The sequence below is a fragment of the Mesoplodon bidens genome (genome assembly GCF_964165515.1).
Source record: "Mesoplodon bidens genome assembly, chromosome: 18".
NCBI lineage: Eukaryota > Metazoa > Chordata > Mammalia > Artiodactyla > Ziphiidae > Mesoplodon > Mesoplodon bidens.
The window spans coordinates 15,628,549-15,656,230 of NC_138175.1; the positions used below are offsets into that span (position 1 = coordinate 15,628,549).

A 27,682-nucleotide genomic window follows, 5' to 3' on the forward strand; every position below is an offset into this window, starting at 1 on the left:
TTATTAAATATGACCGATCTCTTTAACTTCTCCTTCCCACATCCCAACTAGAGGCGGGGCGTCGTCTCTTAGACTAAGCGTGATTGGTCGTCAGGAGACTCGGAAGTGCCTCTGATCAGAGCCGCAGATAAAGACAGTCTAGCCTTGTAAGCGTTCTATCCCGCACTAGGAACGGGCGTTTTTCGGGCTGCTCTCGATGGTATCTTTGGATGGATAGAGGGGGGCCGCGCAAAGTCTTATGGGACAATAATGGCCGCTTTCAAGGTGCGGGTTTTGGCTTTCTGAGGCGGTCTGAGCGAGGAGTGGCGGCGCCAGCGCCCCAGAATCTGGGACAGAAGGTCCCGAGAGTCGGGCTTGGTGAGGTGAGTGTCCCTTCTTCCTTTCCGACCTTTTCTTCGCCAATCGTGGCGGCTCCAAGCGGCAGATCTCGGCCCCTCGCTCAGATTCGGGCCCAGGTTTGGAAAGTCTTGTCCCTGTCACCCAACTTGCGTTACTCACCTTAGGGATGCTGCCAAGTCCTGCAAGACCGGCCTTTCTCCTTGCTCAGGTCAGATCCAGCTTCCTGGCGTGGCCTCGCAGAAGTCCAGGGATGCTGCCCGGGGGATCACCCTGCTCACTTCCTTAGATCTTCCTATTAGCCCACTCCCAGACGGACACCGACCCCAGCAGGGCTCCTTTTGTCTTCCTCTTCTCTCTCACAGTGGTATCTCTACCAGGTGATATCTTTTACTAGAATATCAACTCCAAAAAGTTCGGGATTTTTGTCTGATTTGTTCTCTTCTTTATCTCTAATGCCCAGAACAGCGATTGGCTCACAGAAAGCACTCAGTAATTGTTGAATGAATGTATCAAGTTTTTTCTTCATTATTTTTCTTGTACCTCTTGTGGCTTCTTTGCCACTAATTATTCTTCACAAGCCAACACTTAGCTTCTTATTTACTTTTCTCAGCTGTTAGTTGTCCTGTTTGTCAGACTCCTTTTCCTGTGCTGCTGGCATCTTTCTTTGTTGTCCCTAGAAATTTCTGGCTCCCTGTTTCCTTTAATCAGTTTAAACTCATTCATTCATTTATTCCTCAAACGTTTATTTTGCTAGGCACTGGGCAAAGCAGTCAACAAGACAGACAAGGTTCTCTCTCCTGCATAAAATGACATTCTAGAAGTATATTTTCTAGTTCAGACTACTGAGCAGAGCATGTAAATCCTACCTTCCTGTTTAGATTTCCTCACATGAATATAGATGTCACCAATAGGTAGCTTTCCCTTTTCTCTTCTGCCTGATGAAATTTTTAAAAATGCAACTGTTGTTCATACTATATGTTCAGTCTGTTTAGCAATATTCTTCTATAGAGCTGTATATGTTAATTAGAGCTGGGTGAAACATTCTGGATTCTGGTGGTACCCTATCCCTTGACAGTTCTTTGCTTTACTGGCTTGTTGGAATGAGGGAAATTATTCAAGCACTCAGAATGGGATATGTTTATAAGTAGATTGTGTATAGTGGGAGGTAAAGAGGAATTTGTTATAAGTTGAGTGCCAGAAAATCCTACAGTTAACTACTTTTCAGAAATATCATTTCCTATCCTGGTGATTCTCATTAATTGTTTTTTTTTTTTTTTTTGGTGAACTTGAATTGTTACTAAATAGATTTCGACTGCTGTGAGAGAAGTGTTTTCTACAAAACACAATCCATTAAAGTATGGATCACATGGATGGTAGTCTTATACATCAACAACTCTGCTATATCTGTAGTTTAAAGGAAGGGAGAGGAGGAAGAACTTGTGTAAAAAAATGGTGAGGGACCCAAATCAGTACCTTGGAGCACAGCAAGTGAAATAATGTAACGATGACATTTATGTAACTCTTCATGGTTACAGAGTGCTTTCACATACACTTTCTTGTTTGATGCTCACAGTAACTCCATGGATTAGATAGAGCAAAAAGTACTTCCATTTTGCAGGTGTAGAAATTATGCCTAACCAAAGATTAAGTTATTTGCTTACAATCATACAAGTAGAAAATGTCAACAGCCTGGGTTCTAACAGGTTTCTGATTTAAAATCTAGTGGTGTTTTCCCTAAACTCCCTTTATAGATGCCATAATGCTCTAGTAAGTGTCCCTTAGTGAGGTCTGTTCTTGCCTGGATGATACCCTCTTGGATCCTGGTGTGTGTGTGTGTATCTGTTTCTGACGTGTGTTGGGGTGGAAGTAGGAAGATCTTTTGAGATTGTCGATGACTTGATGGACAGGTCTTGGTAAGAGGTAACTAAAGGAATTCTGATCTTGAGGGGGAGGTCAACCCCCCAGAGATCCATATACCTACAGTTATTCTGGGATGTAGCAGAGCCAAGCCTTTTCCCTTCTTATGTCTGATATCAAATGGTTTGTTTTCCTTCCAGAGAAATCCCAGAGCCTGTCATGGAGGACACCAGCGAGGATGCCTCGATCCATCGATTGGAAGGCACTGATGTGGACTCCCAGGTTGGCGGTCTTATTTTCAGGACCAAAAGTGCATCTAGTGAGCAGCATGTCTTCAAGGCCCCTGCTCCCCGCCCTTCATTGCTGGGACTAGACTTGTTGGCTTCCCTGAAAAGGAGGGAGAAAGAGGAGAAGGATGATGGGGAGGACAAGAAGAAGTCCAGAATCTCTTCCTATAAGGACTGGGAAGAGAGTAAGGATGATCAGAGGGATGCTGAGGAGGAGGGCAGTGACCAGGCTGGCCACAGTAGCCGAAAAGACAGGTAAGAGCCTTTGGGTGGACTGCCCCAGAGGGAATGAAAACGGAGGCCAGAAAATAGCATCTCATGTTTATCTCTCAGTTTTCTTGTTGGACGTTTAGGACTTTATGATTTTACTATGATTCTATAACATTGAGGCTAGATAGGAATTGGTATTTTCTTCAGATCTGGGGGAAGACTCAAAGGCACCTAAAGAGTAGATGATGGAGATTAGAAGCGCTTATGGTTGTTGCCATATGCAAACCTGCCGTACCAGGGAGATAAAGTGGAAAAGGCCAGGTCGCATGTTTGACCTGGCCAAAGGTTTGGGGCAGGTTTTTCTTCCATGGATAAGCCCTTTACCAGCCGCCCTCCCTGTTTCAGACATTATCGATCTGCTCGGGTAGAGACTCCATCCCATCCTGGTGGTGTGAGTGAAGAGTTTTGGGAACGCAGTCGGCAGAGAGAGCGGGAGTGGCGGGAACATGGTGTCTATGCCTCGTCCAAAGAAGAAAAGGATCGGAAGAAGGAGAGGTCGAGGGATCGAGACTGTGACCGCAGGAGAGACAGAGGTGAACTGCCCAGCAGAGTTCCTGGTGCCTGCTAAGCACCTGAATTAACACGTTGGCCTTTTTCCTGTTGTGGGAGTTTTTATAACACCCGTTAATAAGGGAACTCCATTTTCATGTCAGCCTGGTTGGTTTTGACCCTGTTGGTATTGGGATTAGCAGGCAATTTAAGAAAAGAGCTGTTACTTGCAACATAGCTGCTTTGCTTGAGTGTGTGGTCCCCATTTTATCCTGAAAATTGGTGATAAAGGTGAAAATGGGTAATATGTTTGAGAAATCAGTTGACACTAGTGTTGGCGAGAGAAAAAGGACGGTGCTGTGGAGCAAAGCTAGACATAAAATCCAGTACTGGCTTTCCTCAGTGTTGTTTGAGTTCTGTAGCTGGTAGGCTTGTAACTATTAAATAACTATTCATTATAGATTTGTAACTATTCTTTTTTGAATTCTTGCAGGAAAATAACTGTTACTGTGAGTTTGAAACTTTCTAGCCAGTAACTAATTTTTGTCCTTGAAAGAATGGGGATTTGTGAGTTTCAGGAGCCCATGGATCGCATTAGAGCAGTGAGGTTGCACCTGTGAGTGAGTGGGGAGGCCTGTCCTTTCTCTAGGGTGAAGATGGGTGGAAGTCAGGATGGGACACCTGTTTTCTAAACTCTGCCGGTGACTCCTCACAGATGAGCGGGATAGAAACAGGCACGGCAGCAGGTCGGAGCGAGATGGAGGGTCAGAGCGCGGCGGCAGAAGAAACGAACCCGAGAGCCCCCGACACCGGCCCAAAGGTAGTCTGAGCTGTTGCTTGTGGTCGTTTGTGAGAGCCCAGTGTATGAGAGGCAGGGTGAGTGACTCTCATCCTCAGTGGAACTGGGTTGGAATTCCTGATTCCACCATGAATTTCTGGAAATACTTGGTTCTGAGTCAGTTGATTCAGTTGGGAAGGCCGTGGACTTCTCTGGGGAGACAGATATGCTCCCTTAACATGATTTGCCCGTTTGCTGAGTGGCCAGTTTTCCAAATGGTAGGAAAGACTAGGGAGCTGGGGGTTGGTGGGGTAGGGGCAGAAGAAGGTTTTAATACAAAGAAATATGTACATTCAAGAGGGATGTGCTGCAGAGATAAACCGGACATTCCTTAAACTGTTACGAGCACAGATGAAAACTGGACCATTAAAATTCAGATATCTTTTTTTTTTTTTTTTTTTTTTTTTTTTTTGTGGTATGCGGGCCTCTCACTGTTGTGGCCTCTCCCGTTGTGGAGCACAGGCTCCGGACGCACAGGCTCAGTGGCCATGGCTCACGGGCCCAGCCGCTCTGCGGCATGTGGGATCCTCCCAGACCAGGGCATGAACCCGTGTCCCCTGCATCGGCAGGCAGAGTCTCAACCACTGCGCCACCAGGGAAGCCCTCAGATATCTTTAAAAGCTGTCAAAACCATCTTATCCATTGCAAATAGGTGCAAAGTTTATAAATAGTAAAAGAAATTTGGTGAATTGACTTTCACCTAATGGCTCTATAGCCATGTCTTAGACGTTTCCTGTGGATATGTCTTTTGTGGCCCAGATGCAGCCACCCCTTCAAGGTCTACCTGGGATGAAGAGGACAGTGGCTATGGCTCCTCCAAGCGCTCACAGTGGGAATCGCCCTCCCCAACGCCTTCCTATCGGGATTCTGAGCGGAGTCATCGGCTGTCCAGTCGAGATAGGGACAGGTAATGTTCTGGGTGGAGCAGCCCAGGTTCTCTGGGTGGGCGGCACAGGGTGGGCGTGATTGGGGCTGGGAGGGCAGGTGGTGGCTGGAGAACACATCTCAGCTTAGTGACTATTTAGTGAGGCTGGTTATACTGTTTCCCAGGTCTGTAAGGAGCAGGTACTCAGACGACACACCTCTGCCAACCCCATCCTACAAATACAATGAGTGGGCCGATGACAGAAGACACCTGGGGTCCACCCCACGTCTGTCCAGGGGCCGAGGTAAGGCAGGGTGGAAGTGGGAAGCAGGAAGCAGGGTCGCTCTTCCTGGTGGGGCTGGACAAAGCCGGGCTGGGGCTGTGCTGCTTGGCAGGTCTGTGTGAGGCCACTGGGGATGAGCTGGGACCGTGCAGACTGACCTGCTACGTGTTCTCCCGCAGGGAGACGTGAGGATGGCGAAGAAGGAATTGCATTTGACACAGAAGAGGAGCGGCAGCAATGGGAGGATGACCAGAGGGTAAAAACTACATCTTCGAGGGACTGAATGAGGGGTGGTGGCCATCTGTCGGTGAGTGGGTGACTGGGGGTGTCTGAGCACAAGCGTCATGGGTTACACTGTAGTGGAACCGGACGTTGAGCCACGTTCAGTCTCGAAACCCTGGAATATCTTTCCAGGCAAAGGCTCTGTGGTGAAACTTCTCACCAAATGCAGGTCAGACTTAACTTTTTCGGCTGTGTGCTGGTGCCACCGTGTGGTAAATGTAAGAAGTGCTGTCATGGTGGGCTGCGCTGTAAACTGTGCTTCTCTAGGTGGCTCGTCTTACAGCCTCTCTTGCGCCTCTCCCAAGGATTGCTATGCTGCACCAGTGACTTCTTACCAAACACCTCCTCCCCTTCTGGCCACGTCTTCCGCAGAAACTCGATCTGTGCCTTGTTCTTATTGCTTTGTCTCTTGTGCCGCAGCAAGCTGACCGGGACTGGTACATGATGGATGAGGGATATGATGAGTTCCACAACCCCTTGGCCTACTCCTCCGAGGACTACGTGAGGAGGCGGGAGCAGCATCTGCACAAACAGAAGCAGAAGCGCATTTCAGCTCAGCGGAGGCAGATCAATGAGGTGAGGCTGCCCACAGCACGTGGAGCAGATTCAGCTGGAGAAGCGGCAGGTCACATGCACCTGCCGACGGCACGGCTTGTCTCCCCGCTGCTGAAGTCACAGACTTAGCGATTCCTCTGGAGGCAGAGGGGTGGGCAGGGAACTTATCAGTAACTTAAGAAAAACCCAACCCAAATCACGACTTCCGTCTTCTGCAGTGGTTCCTGGAGGGGTGCTGTTGATGGGAACTGGGAGGTCAGGCCCCGGCTCTGCAGTGCGTCCTTTGTGTCTCTGAGCGGGGCCAGAGACAGTCACCATTTGTGTATCCATATAGAGTTTCTGCCTTAGATATAACGGGTTGCTTCTGGGAAGAGTACTGCAGGTGATTTGGGATCAGCGATTCTTCTGTCTAAGGAGCTGCAGGGTAGAGAGGCCCGTGACATCTCCGCAGCCCCTGTGGCCCTTCCGTCAGGACCCTCTGCGTGGCCTCGCCTGGGACCTTTCAGGATGGCCTTGCAGTTGCAGTCTTAACGTGGCCTCCCCTGTGTCCTCACAGGATAACGAACGCTGGGAGACCAACCGCATGCTCACCAGCGGGGTGGTGCATCGGCTGGAGGTGGACGACGACTTTGAAGAGGACAGTGCAGCCAAGGTCCATCTGATGGTGCATAACCTGGTGCCTCCCTTTCTGGATGGGCGCATTGTCTTCACCAAGCAGGTGAGGGTCCTCTGTTGTCAGAGAGAAGAACGCTCAGAGAAGCCTGAAATGGGAAAAGAAAGAAAGGGAAAGGAAAGGAGAGGAAAAAAGCCCCATCATGATAGGAGTAGGGTAGCAACCCTTCATTTACTAGGGCCAGTACGAAGTGGACCTTTGTGTTGAGTTTAATGGTCAGCACAGAATTTCTCTTTTTCCTCAACCTCCTGCAGCCAGAGCCTGTGATTCCAGTCAAGGACGCCACTTCTGACCTGGCCATTATCGCTAGAAAAGGCAGTCAAACAGTGCGGAAGCACAGGGAGCAAAAGGAACGCAAAAAGGTTGGTTTCTCGTCTTCTAGGACCAGAGAGTATCTGCCTATTTTTCTGTTTTTTTGTTTTTGTTTTTCTTCTTTTTAAAGATCACGTTCCACCTCACAGGTAGGGTTCCTATTGGCAGTTAGAGGAAACTCATAGAGCAAGAAACAGCCCTTGTGGGAGGGTATTGCATTCCTCCTCCAGGGCCTCAGTTAAGATAATCCGGGGCCTGGTGTCTCAGGAGCTTCAGGCATAAGATTGGGAGGCACGGCTTGGTGCCTCTGCTGCCTTGTGGGAATTTACTGCCTGCTAGATGAAGCCTGTTGTCAGATGGGATTGATTTTCTGTGGACCACAGTTGTGCCACGGGATGGAGCAGGTTGACTTTTTGTGTCTTTTTCAGGCTCAACACAAACACTGGGAACTGGCTGGAACCAAACTGGGAGATATAATGGGTGTCAAAAAAGAGGAAGAGCCAGATAAAGCTCTGACAGAGGACGGTAAAGTGGACTACAGGTAGGAGTCTCGCCAGCAGCGGGTGTCTCTGAAGATGGGGCCTCAAGGGGTCCGATAGGATTCATCACTCACGAATAGGAAAATGATGTCATTTTGAGTCTCTGGTCCCTTCCTCCTGGTCTTTTCAACTTTTCTGAGATAACATTCCTACTGTCGCCCCTGATACTGCAGGAGCTTCTTCTGTGCCAGGCAGCACCACAGAATTCAACAGATATTGTCATTGGATTCTCATGACAGTCCCATGGGACAGGTGTTATTTTTTTTTCCCATTTTTCATGTGCGTAGGATGAGGTCCAGGGAGGTTAAGTAACTTGTTTGAGGTCACCCAGCTAGTAACTGGTGGAGTGAGGATCGCACCCAGACAGTCTCGTTTCAGAGCCCACACTCTTAGCCACTCTGCTAGAGTGCCTTTCAGATGCTCAGTGTGGGAGAGTGTGCCTTGCACCCTTAGATTTTAGTTCAATCTAAGGAAGAACTATTTTTAACAGAGATTTGTAAGTAGAAAGGGTTGTCTTCTCAGGTAGTGACTTCCCCACTCATAGAGGTATTTAAGCAGATGTTGGATAACTGCTTATTGGGCTTTCCTCATTGTGTAGGTGGCTGAACTCAAATGTCCCTTCTGAATCTCAGTGAACACTCTGAAATCCTACAAAACTGTCATCTGAGTTAATAATTCTCTATAACCCTGTGAGAAGTGAGAAGTTGGTGCTATTGATCAGCCCTTGTTAGTTTCTAGTTAATTTAATCCCATAGGTGTTCATTGTTAGCTGACCGGGAGTGACTGGGATGTTAGAAACAGGAAGCTTGACAGAGCGTGGGCTCAGTCTGTTGGAGGAAAAGTCTCTTGGGGAAGGGATGAGTGGAGACTGTAGACTAATGTAGGTAAGGTAGGACTGGTTCCTTTTGCGCTCTGCAGCCTGGGGATGTACGTGTGTTGGATACTTGAGCGCTTTCAGTGGAAGCTGTAGGTAAACATCAAGTGGGATTGTTCTCACAGTTCTTTAAAAATAAAGCCTTATGGACTCTGCTGTCCCACCAAGAGGTGGGAGGGAGTCTGACCTTGGTCATGACTGTAACCACAACTCCTCCTTTCAGCCTGTTAAGTGTGGTGCTGACATTGCCCAGGGTTGTTCCATATAAGGTAATGACCTGTGGATTTCAGCTCCTCTTCTGGCTGAAGTCTTTCAGGGCAGAGGATTTGCCACTGGCTAATCTGTAGCTCCTCTGAGCCCTCTGCAGCTGTCTGTCCTGGGGGCGTTCAGCAGGTTTTGGATGATGGATTCTCAGACAGCAGTCTGGTCCCTTAGGCCAGAGGAGATGAGCAGCACCTGGCAGCTCTAGCGTCTCACAGATACACTGCATATTTGAAGCAGTGCTCACTTCTGGGTGTAGGAAGTGGGGCAGTCACCCAGTCAGGAGAGAAGATGTGGGAAACGGTGCAGGGCGCTTAGGCTGCTGTGTGTCCTCAGGACAGAGCAGAAGTTTGCAGACCACATGAAGAAAAAGAGCGAAGCCAGCAGTGAATTCGCAAAGAAGAAGTCTATTCTGGAGCAGAGGCAGTACCTGCCCATCTTTGCTGTGCAGCAGGAACTGCTCACGATTATCAGGTAACTGTGTCCACCCCGGGTCGGGATTCCACTGTTGAATCAGGTGTCCCATTTTCTCCTGTGTGTACTCTGTAGCTCTTTTTCTCTTGGGTATGACATCTGATGGAGAAGGGAAAGGATTTTTTCCCTTCACCTGGGTGCCCTGGGCTACCCTGCTTGAAGTAAGCAAGATGGCATCGTTTTGTTTCAGTTCATTTGTTTAAACCATACTGTCTTCCAGACTTTTTAGAGGGTGTTTCAGTATGAGTCCGTTTTCCCAGGGAAATCCTCCCTGCGCAGGCACGCTCCTTGGATAGCCACAGGTGGGGGTAGGAGGTGGCCTTCCACTCGGGCTGATTCACCCTTTATCTTCTCTTCCTTGCAGAGATAATAGCATCGTGATCGTGGTTGGGGAGACAGGCAGTGGTAAGACCACTCAGCTGACCCAGTACCTGCACGAAGACGGTTACACGGACTATGGGATGATCGGGTGCACCCAGCCCCGCCGTGTGGCTGCCATGTCGGTGGCCAAGAGAGTCAGTGAAGAGATGGGGGGCAACCTTGGTGAGGAGGTGAGTGGGCGCAAGGGCTGAGCTGTGTAGTTCTTGCCCGGTAGCTTCTGTCATTTGGGCTGATCTGCTGAGGCCTGGACCCAGCTCGGGGTGTGCAGTGGCGACTGGGCGCCCAGAGCTTCTGAGCGGTCTCTCTGGCCTCCAGGTGGGTTATGCCATCCGTTTCGAAGACTGCACTTCAGAAAGCACCTTGATCAAGTACATGACTGATGGGATCCTGCTGCGAGAGTCCCTCCGGGAAGCAGACCTGGATCACTACAGCGCCATCATCATGGATGAGGCCCACGAGCGCTCCCTCAACACCGATGTGCTCTTTGGGCTGCTCCGGGAGGTGAGGGCTGCGGGTCCAGCCTCTGTGCCTGTGGGGCTTGGACCACCGCCCTGCCAGGAGTTAGTGGCGAGGCACTCCAGGCGGGCTGGGGTCTAGCCTGGGGAAGCTGAGGGGGTCTTTGACAGGCTGAGTTGCCCCTGAGGCCCTTGGCTGCGGGTTCAGACCTGGTGGTGGTTTACTCTGTTCTTGCTCAGCTGAGTGACTCATGGTTCTCCTGGCTGTGGCTCCACGGCTTCAGTTCAGGATTGTTATGAATCTAATGAGCCATCCGTCAGCTTTGACTTCTGTTTCATTTGGTAGTGATGCCGATGAGACTAGAGGGCAGAAGCCAAGGGTCCCAAAACTATGGGGAAAGCCTCTGACTGACTTCTTCTATTAGGTGGTGGCTCGGCGCTCAGACCTGAAGCTCATTGTCACATCGGCCACCATGGATGCAGAGAAATTTGCTTCCTTTTTTGGGAATGTCCCCATCTTCCACATCCCTGGTCGTACCTTCCCTGTTGACATCCTCTTCAGCAAGGTACTGAGGCCCTGTTTTGGAACTGACCTGACCTTTGTTGAGGAGCTGGTTGGGGGATGTGGAGTGGCACACTGAGTCGGGAGAGGTTTTGTGGGGACCCTGGGAGCCTGCAGCTATAGGGCTTGAAGGCGAAGGACTGTGCTCTGGGGAGGTTTCGCTTGATTGTTTCTTTGGAGTGGACGCGCAGGGCTCAGGGAGGGCCGTCAGGCCCGTCTGTAGGTGCGGCAGCCCTGAGAGTTCATCGGCTCTAGCCCCTGACCAGGAACTGGGTCGCCAGTTCCCAGTGGGGGCTTGGCCTGCATTCCCTCTGACGGTGTCCCTCACTGGTTTGCAGACCCCCCAGGAGGATTATGTGGAGGCTGCAGTGAAGCAGTCTCTGCAGGTGCATCTGTCGGGGGCCCCCGGGGACATCCTTATCTTCATGCCTGGCCAAGAGGACATCGAGGTGCGTGCCTCAGTCATGACTGGGATGAACGGGTGTGTCCTTCGTGTGAGAACTGGGGGATCTGGTGTCTCACAGCTCCTCTCTGTGCCCTCAGGTGACCTCAGACCAGATTGTGGAGCATCTGGAAGAACTGGAGAACGCGCCCGCCTTGGCTGTGCTGCCCATCTATTCCCAGCTGCCTTCTGACCTCCAGGCCAAAATCTTCCAGAAGGTGAGATTGGTCCCCACCTTGGGATTCCCCCAGACTCCCCCAAAGGAGGGCAAGAGGGAGGGTGTTACTTTTCTGGCACGGGTGGGGTGTACTTTTCTCCTTGTGGGGTTTTTCCTACCTGAAGGCCTACAGCCTTCCCACCATGAGTGTCCTGTCCGGCTCCAGGCTCCGGATGGCGTTCGGAAGTGTATTGTCGCCACCAATATTGCTGAGACCTCTCTGACTGTCGATGGCATCATGTTTGTTATCGATTCTGGTTATTGTAAATTAAAGGTAAGAGGAGACACAGGCACCGGGGCCCTGGGCCCTCACCCAAAGCTAACTCAGCCAAGGGGGTGGGAAGGCAGGCCCTGGGTCCTTGGCCCTCAAACGACGATTGCTCACGGAAGTGGTGGTGGTGTTTATTGAGTGCTGGTTTTGCCATGTGCTTGATTCATTCCATCCTTGTGATAACTCAAGGTAGACAGTTTACATAGCTCGATAGAGATTGCGGAGCTGGTGTTTAGGGGAAATTTCTTGAGGTTCCTGGTTCTGAAAGATGGCTGCTTACATCGCTTCATTCTGTGATATGTAGCAACCAGGGTTTGTGTTTGTCTCAAGCCTGCCTCCCTTTTCCCCCTCACTCTGTCCTTAGTCAGGTCTTTGCTGTCCCCTCCTAGGTCTTCAACCCCAGGATTGGCATGGATGCTCTGCAGATCTACCCCATCAGCCAGGCCAATGCCAACCAGAGGTCGGGGCGAGCCGGCAGGACGGGCCCAGGTCAGTGTTTCAGGTAGGAGCCCTGTGCTAGCCTGCTTTCTGGGGTGGAGCCCCAGCTGGGGTGGGAAGGCTTGGACTGTGATCCTGCAGAGAGGTGATCCCTGAGGCCGGGAACCAATGGTGGGGCTGCCACTTGTTGGTTCTCTCATCACATGCTGCTGAGTGGAAGAAGCTGCCTTCCCAGGCAGCCCTGAAGTCTGAGCAGCCTTGGGTTTTAGGAAGACCTGTGTTGAAGGTATCTGCAGCGGATGACCAGTGATTACAGTGGGCCTCCTCCCAGAAGATAAATGTGAACAAATTATAGCACCGGTTCTTTTTTTCCTCCTCCAATTACTCTCTCTCTCTTTTTTGTTCCAATTTGTAAAAATAATGTATTAGCTATAGAAATTCAGAAAATCTAGAAAAATATAAAGAAAAAAAATCCCAGCCATAATTCTAGTCCCAGGCTCATTGGTTCCAGAAATGAAACAAGTACATAGGAGACTCCAGCAGAATGGTGAATTGGCAGGACTGAGTTTTGAGTAGGTGGAGATTTGTGATTGTAAGGGAAAGGGGGAGGTGGGGGGGAAGAAATGAGGACTTCTCCTCCTTACCTGTGGCTTTCATCTGCACTGGCTCTTCTGGGTGCACAAGCCCAGTGTTGGTCCCTGTGTAGACAGCCCGGCATATTTGAGGGGCTCAGCCGGGCAGCATGGTGGGAAGTGCGGCAGGACTGCGTCTTCTCCCCCGCAGGCTCTACACCCAGAGCGCCTACAAGAATGAGCTCTTGACCACCACGGTGCCTGAGATCCAGCGGACCAACCTGGCCAACGTGGTGCTGCTGCTCAAGTCCCTGGGGGTGCAGGACCTGCTGCAGTTCCACTTCATGGACCCGCCCCCGGAGGACAACATGCTCAACTCCATGTATCAGCTCTGGATCCTCGGGGCCCTGGATAACACAGGTGCTGTGGCCCCGGGAGCTGGGCAGGGCCCCATGGGCTCTGGCGCCTGGGTTCTCCCTCTTACGGCACTGTGTCCACTGACAGTGCGGATTTACTCCTCTCTCCCAGGCGGTCTGACCTCGACTGGGCGGCTGATGGTGGAGTTCCCGCTGGACCCAGCCCTGTCCAAGATGCTCATCGTGTCCTGTGACATGGGCTGCAGCTCCGAGATCCTGCTCATCGTGTCCATGCTCTCGGTCCCAGCCATCTTCTACAGGCCCAAGGTGGGTGATGCTGTCCGGCTCCATCCCTCCCAGGGGTCTCGGGAGGTTATGGGCTCAAGGAAGGTTGAGGGAGGGGGGTAGTTTCTCTCTGTGTTGTTAAGACAGAGTGGAGGGAGGGGCAGGAATCAGTTTCCAAAGAGTGGTTTTGCTGTTTTATGTTAAGCCGGTTGGGGTAGGGGAAGGGATGGGCTGGATCCATGGTTCTCAGGGAGTGTTTTGCAGTTTTCTCTAGGATGGCTGTGCCTGAGCCCTCACATTTTAGAATATTTTGTTGTAAACTAATTTATTTATTTATTTTATATTGGCAGGGCACTATGTTGATGTGTTTTTAGGTGTGGTGAGGGTGGATGATAGTGTGAGATAGCTCCTCTCATTGGACCTGGACTTCCCTTTTTCCTTCCTAGGGCCGAGAGGAGGAGAGCGATCAAATCCGGGAGAAGTTCGCAGTCCCTGAGAGTGACCATCTGACCTACCTGAACGTCTACCTGCAGTGGAAGAACAACAATTACTCTACCATCTGGTGTAACGATCATTTCATCCATGCCAAGGCCATGCGGAAGGTGGGGGCAGTGGCCAAGACAAGCAGCATGTTGGGAGGAGGGTTGGGATGCAGGGAAGGAGGGCTCCGTCCTTGTCCACCTGTGTCCTGCTCTAGGTCCGGGAGGTGCGGGCTCAGCTCAAGGACATCATGGTACAGCAGCGGATGAGCCTGGCCTCGTGTGGCACCGACTGGGACATTGTCAGGAAGTGTATCTGTGCTGCCTATTTCCACCAGGCAGCCAAGCTCAAGGTGAGCCCAGTGGAGCTACGGCCCCTCTGGGCCTGATACTTCTTTCGAGGGCAGAGGTCTCCTGTCTCATTGTACAGTCCTGCAGATCTGGGCTTCCCCCAGAAGCCTGTGTCAAGACAGTATTGGACTGGGTAGCTGCCCAGATGTGCAGTGTTTTGCTGTGTAGCCACCTGTTGCATCTCTTCCCTAGGGAATCGGGGAGTATGTGAATATCCGGACAGGCATGCCCTGCCACCTGCACCCCACCAGCTCCCTCTTTGGTATGGGCTACACCCCAGACTACATTGTGTATCACGAGTTGGTCATGACCACCAAGGTGAGTCTTTTCCAAGGCAGCTTGCGTGACTGTAGGCCCACTTGGCTGGGCCAGGCCTTTGTAATAACCCTTTGCCGCCTTCTGGGATGGGTTTTGAGCTTGGGAGGCTTAAGGCTACATGCGTTGCTTGGAGGGAAATTGAGGTTGGTTTTCAGTTGGGGGTTTGGGGAAGTTTATATAGATACACAGTTAACCTCTAGATTCCAGTGGCCTCGGCTGTGCCAGCAGGATTGTTTCCTGCTTGCTGCCTGGGACAAGCAAGCCCTTTTGGTGTTGTTAGAAGGGTTTTCTGAGGGGCTGGGCCTTTTCTGTTGGACAACAGGGGCCTTTTTCTCAAGCATGGAGGAATTTGGATGGGAGAAGGGATTAGAATCCCAGTGTCTGTGGCTTTCCCTTGCCTTTTTCAGCCTCACAGGGCTAGGGGTAGCCCCTTTCCACATAGCTCCTAATTGTGGGACTGCCTTGGGAGGGACAGCTCAAAGCATTGGTCCTTCTGTGACCACCACTTTGTGGCCCTTCTGCCTGCAGGAGTACATGCAGTGTGTGACTGCTGTGGATGGAGAGTGGCTGGCAGAGCTGGGCCCCATGTTCTACAGCGTGAAACAGGCAGGAAAGTCTCGGCAGGTAAGGATCCTGTGCTTTTCTATGGAGGATGTTTGTCTCTGGGATCCGCTTTCCCCTCAGCCTGGTATTAAAGACACATCATCATCTGGCTTCCCTTCACTTCTCTGTCAAACATAAAAGTTGTGATCCAGGCAGGTTAGTCTGTCTGATCTCCCCCCACCCACTCCATTTGCTTGGTCTGCTGAGCCTTAAAAAAAAGACAACTTATTATTGAAAAGTCCAAATACTCATAAAAGTGGACAAAAACAGTATAATGAGCCACGAGTTCCTCACTTAGCTTCCATAATTATCAACATTCTGCCCAACCTTGTTTCTCTTATTCCCACCCCGCTCCATACATACTGAGTTTTTTCCTGGAATATTTTAAAGCATACCTCAGACACTGTATTTTTTCACCCATAAATACTTGAATATATGTGTGTCTCTAAAAGGACTTTCAAAAATTAAAACATAACCTCCATGCAAATCTTACTCGACAGAATTAATCCTTAACGTTGCTGAAGTCTCCAGTTCTTATTTATGTTTCCTTTTTTATTCCAAAGATAACTTTTTATAATTGATTTGCTTGAATTCAGATCCAGGCGTTGAAATTTGTCATTATATATATTAAGTCTTTTATTCTGGAACAAGCTCTGCCCCCACTTGTTTTTTATGGCATTGACTTATTGGAGAAAACAGGTTGGTCATCTTGTAGAATGTCCCACGTTCTGTTTTGAGCTGATTGCTTCCTCAAGGTATTTAACTTTTGCCTCTATCCCGTGTGCTTTCTGTAAGCTAGTCATTAATCTAAAGCCTTGGTTAGATTCAGATTCAGCTGTTTTGGGTAAGGATGCATAAATGCATGTGGTGCTGTGAACCTCCTTCTAGATCCAGTCAGGAGGCACATAAGGTCTGGTGGTGCCACTTTCGAAGACACTAAGATTGCTCAGTGGTCTCACCTGACCCTCCGTTAAAAATTCTCTACCTACTTCTTGGTCTCCTAACACTCTTGGTGTCCACTGGTGGCCACCAGCTGGATGTAGGGCTGCAGAATGCTGTGGGGTTTAGCTTTCCCCCTTCTCAGCATAGTCCTCCCCACGCCGGGCCCGCACACATCTTCCTATGTCCGTCCCCTCCAGCCAGATGTCATGTCTTCTCTATTTCCTGTACTTCCTGGCATGGTTATGAACTTGATTAGAGCATGTAAGCACTTAGCAAATTGAGTGGAGGCTGAGGCATGACAGGGTGAGGACTCAGTCATCCAATGTCTGTCTTGGATCAGTGAGAAAAGCAGGCCTCAGTGCTGGGGCAGGGAGCTGTGTGTCCCTGCCTTTGGGAGCTGGCAAGGTCTACCCAGCACCTGGCTTGCAGCAGGGAGATGGGTGCAGGCCGGCCCTCCTCACCCGCCAATCCCCAGTGACCCCAGTACCTCTCCCTTCTCTAGGAGAACCGCCGACGGGCCAAAGAGGAAGCCTCTGCCATGGAGGAGGAGATGGCACTGGCCGAGGAGCAGCTGCGGGCCCGCCGGCAGGAGCAGGAAAAGCGCAGCCCCCTGGGTAGTGTCAGGTGAGCTGTGGTCTCAGGACTCTTGTCCTGATGGAGCCCACCAGCTGGACTGACCAGGCCCTGAGGCAGGGTTGCAATTTAAGAGAGGTTAAATGTGCAGAGGTGAATTGGTGACAAGTTGACTGTGGTCACGTGGAGACGGGAGGGGTTTCAGACATACTTTCAAGGGGTGGTAATACAGCTGCAACTCCTGGTTGTTGTTTGTTATGTTGTGATGGGGCCCAAGGTGGGCTGGAGCGGCAGAGTAGGTCTCACAGCTCTACCAGCAGGCTAGGGCTTGGACACCACAGTGGAGAGGCAAGGCGGAGAGAGCCTTGGGCACCTGCGTCTGCCCTGGTGCCTAGAGTTAGACCGCAGAGGTGAAGGGCACAGTCCCTGCAAGACTGCCCTCACCTCAGTCACCACCTGCAAGTTGGGGGGTACCCAGGGTCACCCTCATTTCTCACCAACTTGTTACAAATTTGGGGATCCCCATGGACTCCCTCAGGTTTGATAATTTGCTAGAACACCTCGCAGAACTCAGGAAAGTACTATACATATTACAGTTTTATTATAGCAAAAGGACACAGAACCAGCCAAAGGGAGAGATGTATAAAGTGAGGTCTGAGAGGGTCTTAGATGTGAAGTCTTCCATTGTCCTTGGGGTCATGTTACCCTCCTGGCACATTACACAAGAGTATTGTCACCAGGGAAGCTCACCCGAGCTTTGGTGCCCAGAGTTTTATTGGGCAGGACCCATGTGTTGACTTAGTCTCCAACCCCTTTTCCCTCCCCAGAGGCTCGGCTAATAGCACGAGGCTCAAAGCACAGCCCTCTAATCACAGGGCAGCCAACATCCTGAGTCATCTCATTTGCATAAACTATCAGATGTGGTCCACCGTGAATAACAGAGACACTCCAGTCCCTTGGGAGATTCCAAGGGTCTAGAGATACTTCCAGGAACGGGGGACAAAGCCCAGCCACAGCTGGAGTGGCGGCCTGGTGAGGTGGAAGGAAGAGTACCTCCATAGCTCACCTAGGGAACAACCTCTCATAACCTGCCTCAGTGGACATCAGGAAGAGGTGCTATCTCATCCTGCTCCCGATCACAAATAGGGAAGGCAGGGGGAGTGGAGGTGTGCTAGGGGAGGACACACTGCAGCCCCAAAGCCTGCTCACACACACAAGCAGCAAGACCTCAGGCTCATCCTCCTGTGTGTCCTGGCCGGAGTGAGCAGCAGTGCGAGTCCTAACCCCTCTTCTGTGTCTCCAGGTCTACAAAGATCTACACCCCAGGTCGGAAAGAGCAAGGGGAACCCATGACCCCTCGCCGCACACCAGCCCGCTTTGGCCTCTGAGCTGAGGCTGTCCCTGGAGAGGAGGGGGGCCAGGTGTTGAGTCCTGAGCCCCATGGCTGGAGCGCCCAGGCCTGCCGACAAAATCGTTTCATCTGTGTGCTTTCATTTGTGTACATCATGGCCCTGGGGGCACCTGTTGAGGCCAGGCTCTGCCATGGAGGAGGTGGGAGTTTCTCGGTGCAGGCGCGGGGCCGCAGAGCAGCTGTCAGGACCACGAGAGGTGGCCGGACCCACCATATTCAAATAAACTGTCCCCGGGACACTTGATATATAAATGACATGGCTGTGACTATGTTTTTTAAAATTCTTGTGTAAAACAGCACAATAGACCTAGGGGGAATTATAATTTGGTTATAATTCAGGATTTGGAAATAAATTTATTGTTTGTAAAATGTTATTGTATTTCTGACTCTTCTTTTCCCCTGACTGCCCTAAATCACACATTAGACAACAGGCAGGACGCTGACTTTCCTTGGATGGATCCTTCTAGAACCTTACCTCGCCCTTATTTCTGTTCTCCAGGCAGTGCCTCTTAGAGGAGGGGTTGATGGGGTGGGACTCAGCTGACAGGGAAGGAGAATGGCCTGGGGCACCAGCACCTGGCAGGGCTGGGGCAAGGCTGGCCACGATGGCCGGGAAGTGGGAGGAAGGTGAGCAGCCGCGCACCCGCTGTCCTTTCCCGTGGGCGGGTTGGCTGCTCTATTGCTCAGAATGGCCAGTTTCTACCATTATGTGTTGTCTATTCATGGAAAATAGTGTAAAATGTTGCTTATCGGTTTTCACGTAAAAGATGATGCTTACACTAGAATCACTAGTCTTTTCTGTTGTTAAGCAGCCTCAACAGTCTGCTGAGGCGACGTCTAGTGAGGCACATGTGGCATACACAGATGCCACAAAATAAGTGGGGAGGCTCCCCGCCCCCAGCAGCTGTACCTGAATCTGTTTTGGCTTCTGGACTTCTGCCCAAGAATCTGTTTGCACTTCTGTCTCCAATGCTTTCTTTTTAGCTATGGACCCTTTCCATTCAGATCTACCTTCAAGTTCCTTCCAGCTTTAATATTCTGATTTAATACTCTGCTTTTCACCATCTCTTCCTCAGATGATAACTGATTCTTTTTCTAGAGGTACAAAAGCGTTTCTTGGCAACGACCCGGAAGTGGATTCCTGAGACTGGTTTTCAGATTTGGTGTGAGAGAACAGTAAGGTTGTTGAACTGGACAGGGGTCCACTGCCTTGCTCTCAGCCATGTGCATCTACCCTTTAATGCCTACTTGAGAGGAGCAGGATACTTTAGACATCTTAGAAATATCAGCAGTTGAGGGTCTCAGGCTGAGATAGGGGGCTTATTCTGGGGATCCCAGGGCTAGCTTGCTGGCCCCTGCCTATGGCAGGAAGCTTCCTCATATGGGCTGTGCAGAGGAGGCTCAAAGGCAGGTGTACGTGGCCACATGGTGGTTCTAGGGAGCTCCCCCTTCCCTTTAGTAAGGCAGTGGCTGGGGTTTGTTATGGGTTCCTTTAGCTCAGGGGGAGAAGAATTATGCTCCAGGTGGGTAGAAGAGGATCTGTCACAAAGGATTCTGCGACCCCCAAGGTATCAGGATCTGAGTGACACCCTCCGACTCGGTGGCTGAAGCACTTTATTTATAAACCCCTCGGCTAAGTCCTAGCTTTATAATCGTTTCTTTTTTCTTTTTTGTTATTTTTTTTAGCGTGGCTTTAGGTGCACAGCAAAATTGAGCAGGAGGTACAGAGATTTCTCCTATACCTGCTTCCCCTGCCCCCAAACCTGCACAGCCTCCCCGCATCGCCCACTGCAGTGGTTCGATTGTTACAACTGATGAGCCTGTGCTGACACACCATTACCCCCTAAAGTCCATAGTTTACATTAGGGGTCACCCTTGGTGTCTGTACATTCTATGGGTTAGGACAAATGCATCCACCATTATAGTTTCATACAGAGACCATGTCTTTTTAATGTCAACTTTTAAAGAACTCACTTCTTTGGTTATTTCTTAAAGCATTAGAGGCAGGCAACATTCGGGCTCCCTGCCCTTTCTCCTACCTTTCTGCATTTCTCCAAGCCCAGCCCCTCCACTCAGCTGGGTCTCCTACCTGGCTGGGCTTGCAAGGCCACACGGCTGGGTGATGTACTGACATGGTTCTGGCTCTGCTGCCCCTTTGCTCCCCATAGTGTGCTCCCTGCTTTCCTCTGGTGTAATCACCCCGTAGGAAGTGAAAGACAACTTTGGAAAAAGTACAACCTTCAAAGTACCCAGATATTGTCCCTTTGGCCAACATATATGAAAACTTTTTGTAAATTAAAGAGACAAAATGCCTTTTTAGTAGACTGTACTGGGGATTTTAATGACATTGAACTTTTGCTTGAATAAATGGGCCCCAGGCTAGAACTAGAAGCCATTTCATTAGTACCAGACCCTTCAGTCTTTGTTTTCTCTAGAAGACGTATCCTTATTCTAAACCAAATAAAGGAACACAGTCAAAAAAGCATAAAAACCCAGACAATGACCATCACAACAGAAACCACCAGACATGCCCGTCACTCCTGCCTCACACTGCATTTCCAGAATTCGCCCTTCCCAAGTCCTAGCAGGGGCATCCTATATAACACGTTGCTGCTACTAGCAGAAAATTTCCTTGGCTTTTGTTTGGCTGGGGAGGGAGGCAAGATATTTAAGAATTGCTATCAACTAGTGGGTTTCTTCCTTCACTTCTCCTTTCCCCTCTTCCAGAAATGCAAGCTCTTTCATTTCTTTCTCTTACTTTACCTTTAGCTATTTCTCTCAATTTTCTATAGACTAGAAATAGAAATTCTAGACATGTACTTAGTTTAACAAAATCCAGCCACAATAAAATAGTTTAGCTGTCCTTGGAGTTTGTTATAATGGAATTTTTCTTGTACTGAGCTGGCTGGGGAGAAAAATAAAATTGTTAAAAGAAGGAATATGGCAGCCAGGGAGAAAGCAGATGGCTATCTCTCCCTCCTGCCTTTGGAAAATGCATCATTTATTTCTCTTCCTCTCTTTTGGGTCTCAGGATTACTTTCCTTTTGGAGGTTTTTAGATATTTCTTTTTCTTCTTAAATTCCAGACAGAGATGGAAGGAATAAAAAAGGAACTAATTATCTCTTGTTGGTTTAAAAACTAATCCAGATAATCCAGAAGCTGGCTTTGGGAATTACAGCTCCCCTATATACGTCAAAGAGAACTATATGTTTTAGAATTTAGGGAAAATAGGGATGAACACATTGCTGGGGACCTGAGGGGGCAGAATTGTCTGCAAGACGCCACGAGCTCACTGAGGCTGCTGTGCTCATGTCTTTATTTTAGAGTTTGGGCCTAGAGATGGTAGTATGGTTCCAAGGCTCACTCTGCCGCAGGAAGTAGACAAAACTCAATAAAACGTTAGCATCTTGCAGAATAGGCTGGGACCTTGACATATTCCGGTTAGAGCTGATCCAAGTCAAGAGAGAGGAATAGGAACTCACTGCCCTCTGAAAAACATGCGTGGAAATGATGCTCAGGGCAAGGCGCTGATTCTAGCAAAATGAGGAACCTGAGGGAACAGGGAGGAAATGACAATCTTGATTTGAGGAGAAATTAATGAAGTGATTCCTCAAGGACTAGTCTCATGGCCAGGCAGCTCTGGTGCAGGTGACTTCTTCCCTTGGGGGTACCATGGAGTCTACAGGTGGCAGAAAAGGTAGCCTTGGACCCAGGTTGTAGAGGAGACCAGGGCATTCTTGTGAGGTTTCCAAAACACGTTAGAGGAGAAAAATGCCTATTCTGCCTGTTCCCTTCTAATCCTCACACCTCCCAAAAGGGACTGGGTCAGGGGAAGGGATAGGTCTGAGATCGGAGGCACTTGGGTATCATCAAAGATTCTTAAATCAGGATGAGCCTTAATTCGTTTGCCTCTCCCTTTACAGAGGAGAAAACAATGATCTCTGGTCCAGAATAGCTAAGCAAAAGGTTTGTTTTTTTCACCTATTTGAATTTCCAATCCAGTGATCTCTTCAAAATATGCTTTTTTTTTTTTTTTGACCCAATGGACTAAGAAAGACAGCACCATAGTAAGTAGCAAAAGTCACATGGTGGACATACCTGAGCAGTGGGGCATCCCGACAGACTTGGTGATGTCCATTCTTTGGCTCACATCTTGGGTTATCCCCCTCCAGCCCAAGGTGCCATACACTTTCCCCCTTGATGTGGGGTCTGTTTTGCTTGGGCATAGGGCTTGGGTATATACGCTTGAGGGCCCAGCTTTCAGCTTCTTCTCCTCTATTTCATTCTTTAGTTTCTTGTTTTCCTTTTGCAGATGGACCATTACATTGTGGAGGTGGCTGGGGAAGGAGAGGGAAGGACAGGTGGGTGTTTGGTCTGCTTCAGTTCCATGGACACCCAGTTCCTCCCAGAGCTGGTGCTCTCACACATGTTCTGTGGAAATGGAGGCCTATGTGCATCCCCGGGAAGAAGCCTAGGCCTGGGGTTGGGGTGGACCCAGAATCAGCACTCCTGACCCACTGTGTCATGTCAGCTCTGGGCTAGTTTTCTTATATGTTAGATGGGGACCATTGAGTCTGATCTGCCTTCTGGGGTTCATATAAAAATCCAGTTTGACAAACGATAGAAATTTGATTCAAAGAGCCAGAACAACTCTGATCACGTGTCCTCAGTTTCTCACAGCCATGCCTAGGAAACACTCACAACCAGTTCTGATGCCAAAGCCCAAGATCTTTTGCCTCCCTTTGCTGAAAGGTTGAGAACACAGGGGATCCCGGCTCTGTTGAGAGCTTGGGCAAGTTACTTGTCCCTGTTTTATGGAAGAAATGGCAGCTCCAATGTAGGTGAGGGGAAAGGTAACTGAGCATATCTCCTGTGGCTCAATAAATGGCAACTGTTAATATTAACAGCCTTATTTCTCCAAACCAGTGTTGAGAGAAGTGAGTGACAGTGGGCTCTGGAACCAGGCTTCCCAAGTTGGTATTCTGACTCTGCCACTTACTGGTCACGAGACCATGGGCAAATTATGTAGCCTGAGTTTCTCCCTTTCTTCATCCTTAAATGGGGATTATACGTGCACTGAACGTGTGAGGCCTTATGAAGATTAAATAAGTTAACACATGTAAAGCACTGGGAACAGTGCTCCTCATGCGTAAGCAATAAATATTAGTTGAGCTCTTGTTATTATGATTAAAAGATGGTGTTCCTTCAAATAGGATCAAGCAAACTCAAGAATGAGTTCTTTGTGAAACAAACAAACAAACAAACAAAAAACCTTGCCAGAACTTGGCACAATATAAGAAAAAGCCTGGTGCCCGGCTACCTTCAGATTCTGACAATTTCTCCTTTAGTTAAATCCTTTCAGAAAATGTTTCTGTCCTAGTGAAATATTTTATGATCTTTTCTAGAGGAAATCAAATAGAGAATTCATCCTCAACTGCTTCTCTGGGCGTATTCTTTGCCCTCTTGCTCTGTGTAAATCTGGCTGGCAGTGAAGACACCCCTTCCCTTGTAGCTCTTCACGTTGTTGCCACGCTGCTTGTGCCACTGGGCCTGGAGGTGGGGTCCTCGAATGCCCTCATTCCCTGGCTCTCTGCCACTCTCTCTGGCCCACTCCTGTCAGCATCCCTGATGTTTTCAGCATCCTGTACTTTTCATCCAAGCCCTGGCCCCTCAGTTCCTTGACCTCCTTATTCCAGTGATCGTTTCCTCTCCTTCAACCCAGATGCTTTCCTATGGTCCAAGCTCAGGACACAGCTTTCTAACTGGGGCTGCATGAATAGGTCCCAGGTGTGCTGCGACACCTCAGCCCTTGGAGCAGGGTTTGGCACAGCTGCTGGGTGGTCACCTTTACCATAAGCAACCCCATCCAAGACCCTCCCACTGTGCCAAAAAAAGGTGGTCATTTTCTAAGTGTTCCCTGACAAAAGGTTGGGAAACACTGCCCTGGAGCATGTCGTTACCTGCTACTATGCCACCTCTGAAATCTCAGTTTTAGACGTCCATACTTTTGCCTCTGTTCCCAAACTCCCAACACGCCTCCCGTACCACACTCTATGCTGACCCAGGTTTGACCATGAGGGTGAACCAAGGCTGCAAGTAGATGGACCCAAATGACCACATGGGACAGAAGGGCCCCACCAACCTTGACTGCTCACCTCATAGAGATGTTCCTTCTATGTTCTATGTCCCTTTGTTTGGAGAGCTCTCCGTTACCACAGCTTAGCCACTACCCTAACTAATACAGTCTGCTTTTCAGTTCCTGTTTCCTTCTCAGCATTCTGACTTCTGAGAACCATGGCAGGTGACAGTGGAGAGGGACATAGAGACTATTAATCCCCTTTTTTATTGTTGGTGAGGGGACTAAGGCCCAAAGAGGTCAAGTGGTATGCCCAAGGTCACATAGATGCAGATTCGGGACTCGGGGTCTTTCTCCACATATCCAGTGAAAAAGCCAGCCCTGGTTCCTGGCTGACTCCTCTCCCCGGGGCCCAAGCTCCAGCCAGGGGGCCGTGGGATGACTTACTCCTTTTCACCAGTCAGCTTGGCGATATATATGACCTGTTCATGGAGCTTGTTTCTTAGTTTCTCATTGGCGATCCTGTAATAAAATTCACAGAAGAAAAGAGTTCCCCAGACCCCTGTGAGCAAGAGCATGAGTTGGCTGAAAAGGACGTTGGGTGTTCTTGGCAAGGCCTCTTCTGGGCCCAGACCCCCCGCTCATCCCCCAGTCCCCAGAGCTAGAGCCCTCCTAGCAGCTGGCAATTAAGAGGACTCTCTACACTCCCATGCAAACTCACTGTGATCCCAAGTGAGTTCAGGGGATCCAGGCAGTGAAGCCCGACACCAGGCTGGGAAGAGGAAATCTGACCCACAGGAGCATCCCTTCTGTCTGGAAGCTGCTCCATTTCCAAGTGGGCGGGGCTTTCTGAACCTGCCTGAAGGGTTGCGGCCCCTTCATCTTATTCCCAACATCTGGGTGTGGGCTGCGACTGGATCAGTTTCCCTGGCGGGCTGTGTGTGTGTGTGTATGACACTATTCTCTGGCACATGTGTGATTCCAGCCCTTGGAACCCCGCCTTACTGTTTTCTTCCGCACTTACTTCTGCTCTTTTGCCCATTGCTCCAAGTTGGACATAATCTGATCATTCTCCCGGTGCAGCCTCCAGGTATCTTTGGGCGCAGACTGCTGGTGCAGGCAACAGGACTTTGGTACAAGAAGTAAATGAGATAGTAAGGGGGTGGGAGCACAGGCCTTTCACCTCCCTTCTCCCAAATCAGGTCTCCTCTCTTCCTGGGAGAAGAAACATTGACTCTGCTGTCCAGCCCCGAGGCCAGAGTTGGAATTGCCACTGCAGGCCTCCACCTCCAGCAGTGCATTATCACAAAAGTGACATCTGTGAGCAGACACCACTTATAGTAGAGACAAAGTAGGTTTGTACGTTTATAATAATGATTTTCAGGCCAAAGGTAGCAAGGTGACCTATTCTAAAACAGCAATATGTTAAGCCTTTTTAAAAACAGCTGAAAGAAAAAATATCTGGTGGAAAGGGGGGACTTTTTTTCTAAGTTGGGCAAAGGCCCTGTGGCCACCCCAAGGATATCCGGAGCCTCCTGCTACAAACTTCACTGCTCAGAGAGCTGGGCATACCCTAAGAGCTCTTAGCTGATTCTACTGCAGGGTAATTGAAAGTGTCAGGAGGGGCTCTGGAGGGTGACTGAGCAGTGGATTATCTAAGTCAGGGCTGCTGGTGTACCTGATATGGAGATGGCATTCTCTCTCCTCTGGATTGGGACCTTTGCTCTGTTCAATATCTCTATCAACTAAGTCACGGGAAGATGGGTGGGTCGAGACAGCCGTTGTGGGCCTGGAACACCCAGACCCCGCTTTGTACTGAATAGAGGGGGATGCCCTTTCCTTGCTCCCAGACACCCCTACCCCCACCAAAGGGTGTCTGTCATCCAGACGGTCGTGGGATGTTCTGGGGGGAGTGGGATGAAGCGACTGGGAGTTGAGGAGTGCCCACCTCCCTCTCGTCCACGAGGAGGTTCTCTTTCAGGGCACGCATTTCCTCCTGGAACACCCTGAGCTGCTCCTCTTTAGCGGCCAGCATCTTGAGGTCGCTCTGGTGCTGCTTCTGCCACTGCAGCACCTCGTTGCTCATGATCTCCAGCTTTTCGTTGAAGGTCTGCACCTGCTCGGTAGCGCACAGTGAGGAGGGAGACCCCGGCTTGCCACCCTAACCCTGGAGGACCCATGACAAGGCGGGAGGGCGCTTTCTCTGGGAGGTTCATGAGGGCGTGTTTTATTTCCAGCGGCCAGCAGAGGGCGCCCCTGCTCTGATAGTTGCCGTCTTCCTGAAGCTCCCAGAGCCCAGCAAAAGGGAGGGCACCTGTTAGCCGAAGGGACTGGCTCAGTGCGAAGTACACAGCTGTGGGGCAAGAAGAGGCCTTGGGGTCCTGGGCAGGGCGGCAGCCTGAGCCCTGGGCAGGACAGCAGCCGGGGCCCCTGGCGCTCACCTCTAGCTCACTCTCCTGCTGGAGGCCCTGCAGTTTTTTGAACGCCACATTCAGCTTTTTCATCCTCTCCTCGTAAGCAATGACTTCCTCTTCCAGCTGAATCTTCCTGTCTTGGGCCTGTGTCAGACTTCGGTGAAGACTCTTTGTCTCTGAGGTCGAATGACTGAGCTTTGGTAAAGACAAAGGGTTGGGGGGAGAACGGCTGTCATTGCGCTTGGGCCTCTCTGCTGAGTCCTGAATGGAGAAGGGCACCAGTCCCACAGCCCCTACTCTCTTCTGCCCAGGGTGGCACAGACACACCTGGTCCTGGTCACCTCGCCTAGAGTCCCAGGGAGGGGTGAGAAGTGACAACGGTCAGTCTTCTGCATCTCCCCTGCCCCTTTCCCGTTTCCTCTCTTTCCAATGCTATGAGCTCATCAGCCAGGCATGATTAGCACAGGGATGGGGCATGAATTTCCCTGAAAAATCCAGGTCTTGGGAAAACCTTGCCCCTGGGTCACCCATGGGCAAAAAGACTTGTTAGATTTAGCCTCTATCCCCCTCTTCCCCATAGCCTCACTAAGGAGAAGCAGGCCTTCTCTGGACAGACATCCCAGCCAATGCAAGGGTTTGCAGATGGCCTTAGTGACAGCCAGTTATGCAGGAAATCGACTCCTTCACCTTTCATGCTGCTGGGGTAACTTGGATATTAAACAGCCCTGGAGATGAGAGGGTGTAGCCCACCTTATCCAGGGCCTGTGTTAGGTCGTCTTGGCAGGAGGCTGACTTCCGGCATACCTCCTCATAGACTTCTTTACTGACCGTGGTCTGGAGGTATTGCTTCTCTTTTGCCGCAGCCTTGTCCAGCTGAATCTGCAGACTCACCATGGTCTCCTTCTGAAGGGTTATCTTTAGGGAGGGGGAACATCACTGTCAAGGTTCATGGCCATAGAGGCATTCTCTGTGTCCACAGAAGATGGACAAGCACTGGGCTCTCTCCTCTCTGCACTAACTACCTGCCCAGTAGCCTGTGATAATGCCCACTTCCCCTCACTGTTGGAAGAGGAAGAGCTGTCTTTCCAGGTTCTTCTGCACCCCTCTACTTCCTTTCTAGATAGCATGTCCTCCCAATACAAGGAGTACTGGAACTACTGGGCCATGATGTGTCAAATACACGAAAAGTCCCTTTCACAGACTCCGCAGCCTTTGATGTGTGCCAGCCAAGCATGGGTCCTACATTTGTAACTGGATGGTTTCTGTTAATAGTTAAATGTCTCATGGTTAGGGTTAGGGTTAGGATTAGTGTTAACCTGGAATCCAGTTCTAGGTTAG

At 50.1% G+C, this 27,682-nt stretch overlaps 2 protein-coding genes across 2 annotated transcripts in view; one reads left to right on the top strand and one right to left on the bottom strand.

The window, feature by feature from the left end:
* The first annotated feature begins 126 nt into the window (after nucleotides 1–126).
* DHX38 (DEAH-box helicase 38) lies at nucleotides 127–18,223 on the top strand. Its single transcript, XM_081215569.1, has 27 exons — nucleotides 127–362; nucleotides 2,397–2,738; nucleotides 3,099–3,286; nucleotides 3,958–4,062; nucleotides 4,840–4,987; nucleotides 5,131–5,249; nucleotides 5,408–5,484; nucleotides 5,931–6,086; nucleotides 6,622–6,783; nucleotides 6,993–7,100; nucleotides 7,479–7,591; nucleotides 9,061–9,198; nucleotides 9,563–9,749; nucleotides 9,895–10,080; nucleotides 10,460–10,600; nucleotides 10,935–11,045; nucleotides 11,140–11,256; nucleotides 11,422–11,529; nucleotides 11,916–12,028; nucleotides 12,748–12,956; nucleotides 13,065–13,219; nucleotides 13,624–13,779; nucleotides 13,875–14,009; nucleotides 14,200–14,325; nucleotides 14,854–14,949; nucleotides 16,373–16,494; nucleotides 17,747–18,223. The coding sequence occupies exons 2-27, from the start codon at nucleotides 2,416–2,418 to the stop codon at nucleotides 17,829–17,831; spliced, it is 3,684 nt and encodes a 1,227-aa protein (XP_081071695.1). The 5' UTR covers nucleotides 127–362; nucleotides 2,397–2,415; the 3' UTR covers nucleotides 17,832–18,223.
* A 3,005-nt stretch (nucleotides 18,224–21,228) lies between these two features.
* The window catches only part of PMFBP1 (polyamine modulated factor 1 binding protein 1), a gene marked incomplete at its 5' end in the record, with an annotated part of 34,881 nt that continues 28,427 nt past the window's right edge, over nucleotides 21,229–27,682 (bottom strand). The window contains 9 exon segments of the mRNA XM_081216000.1: nucleotides 21,229–21,448; nucleotides 21,452–21,501; nucleotides 21,504–21,533; nucleotides 21,953–22,191; nucleotides 24,378–24,452; nucleotides 24,955–25,058; nucleotides 25,879–26,046; nucleotides 26,372–26,539; nucleotides 27,095–27,259. Coding sequence (XP_081072126.1) covers nucleotides 21,296–21,448; nucleotides 21,452–21,501; nucleotides 21,504–21,533; nucleotides 21,953–22,191; nucleotides 24,378–24,452; nucleotides 24,955–25,058; nucleotides 25,879–26,046; nucleotides 26,372–26,539; nucleotides 27,095–27,259 — 1,152 coding nt within the window. The 3' untranslated portion in view covers nucleotides 21,229–21,295.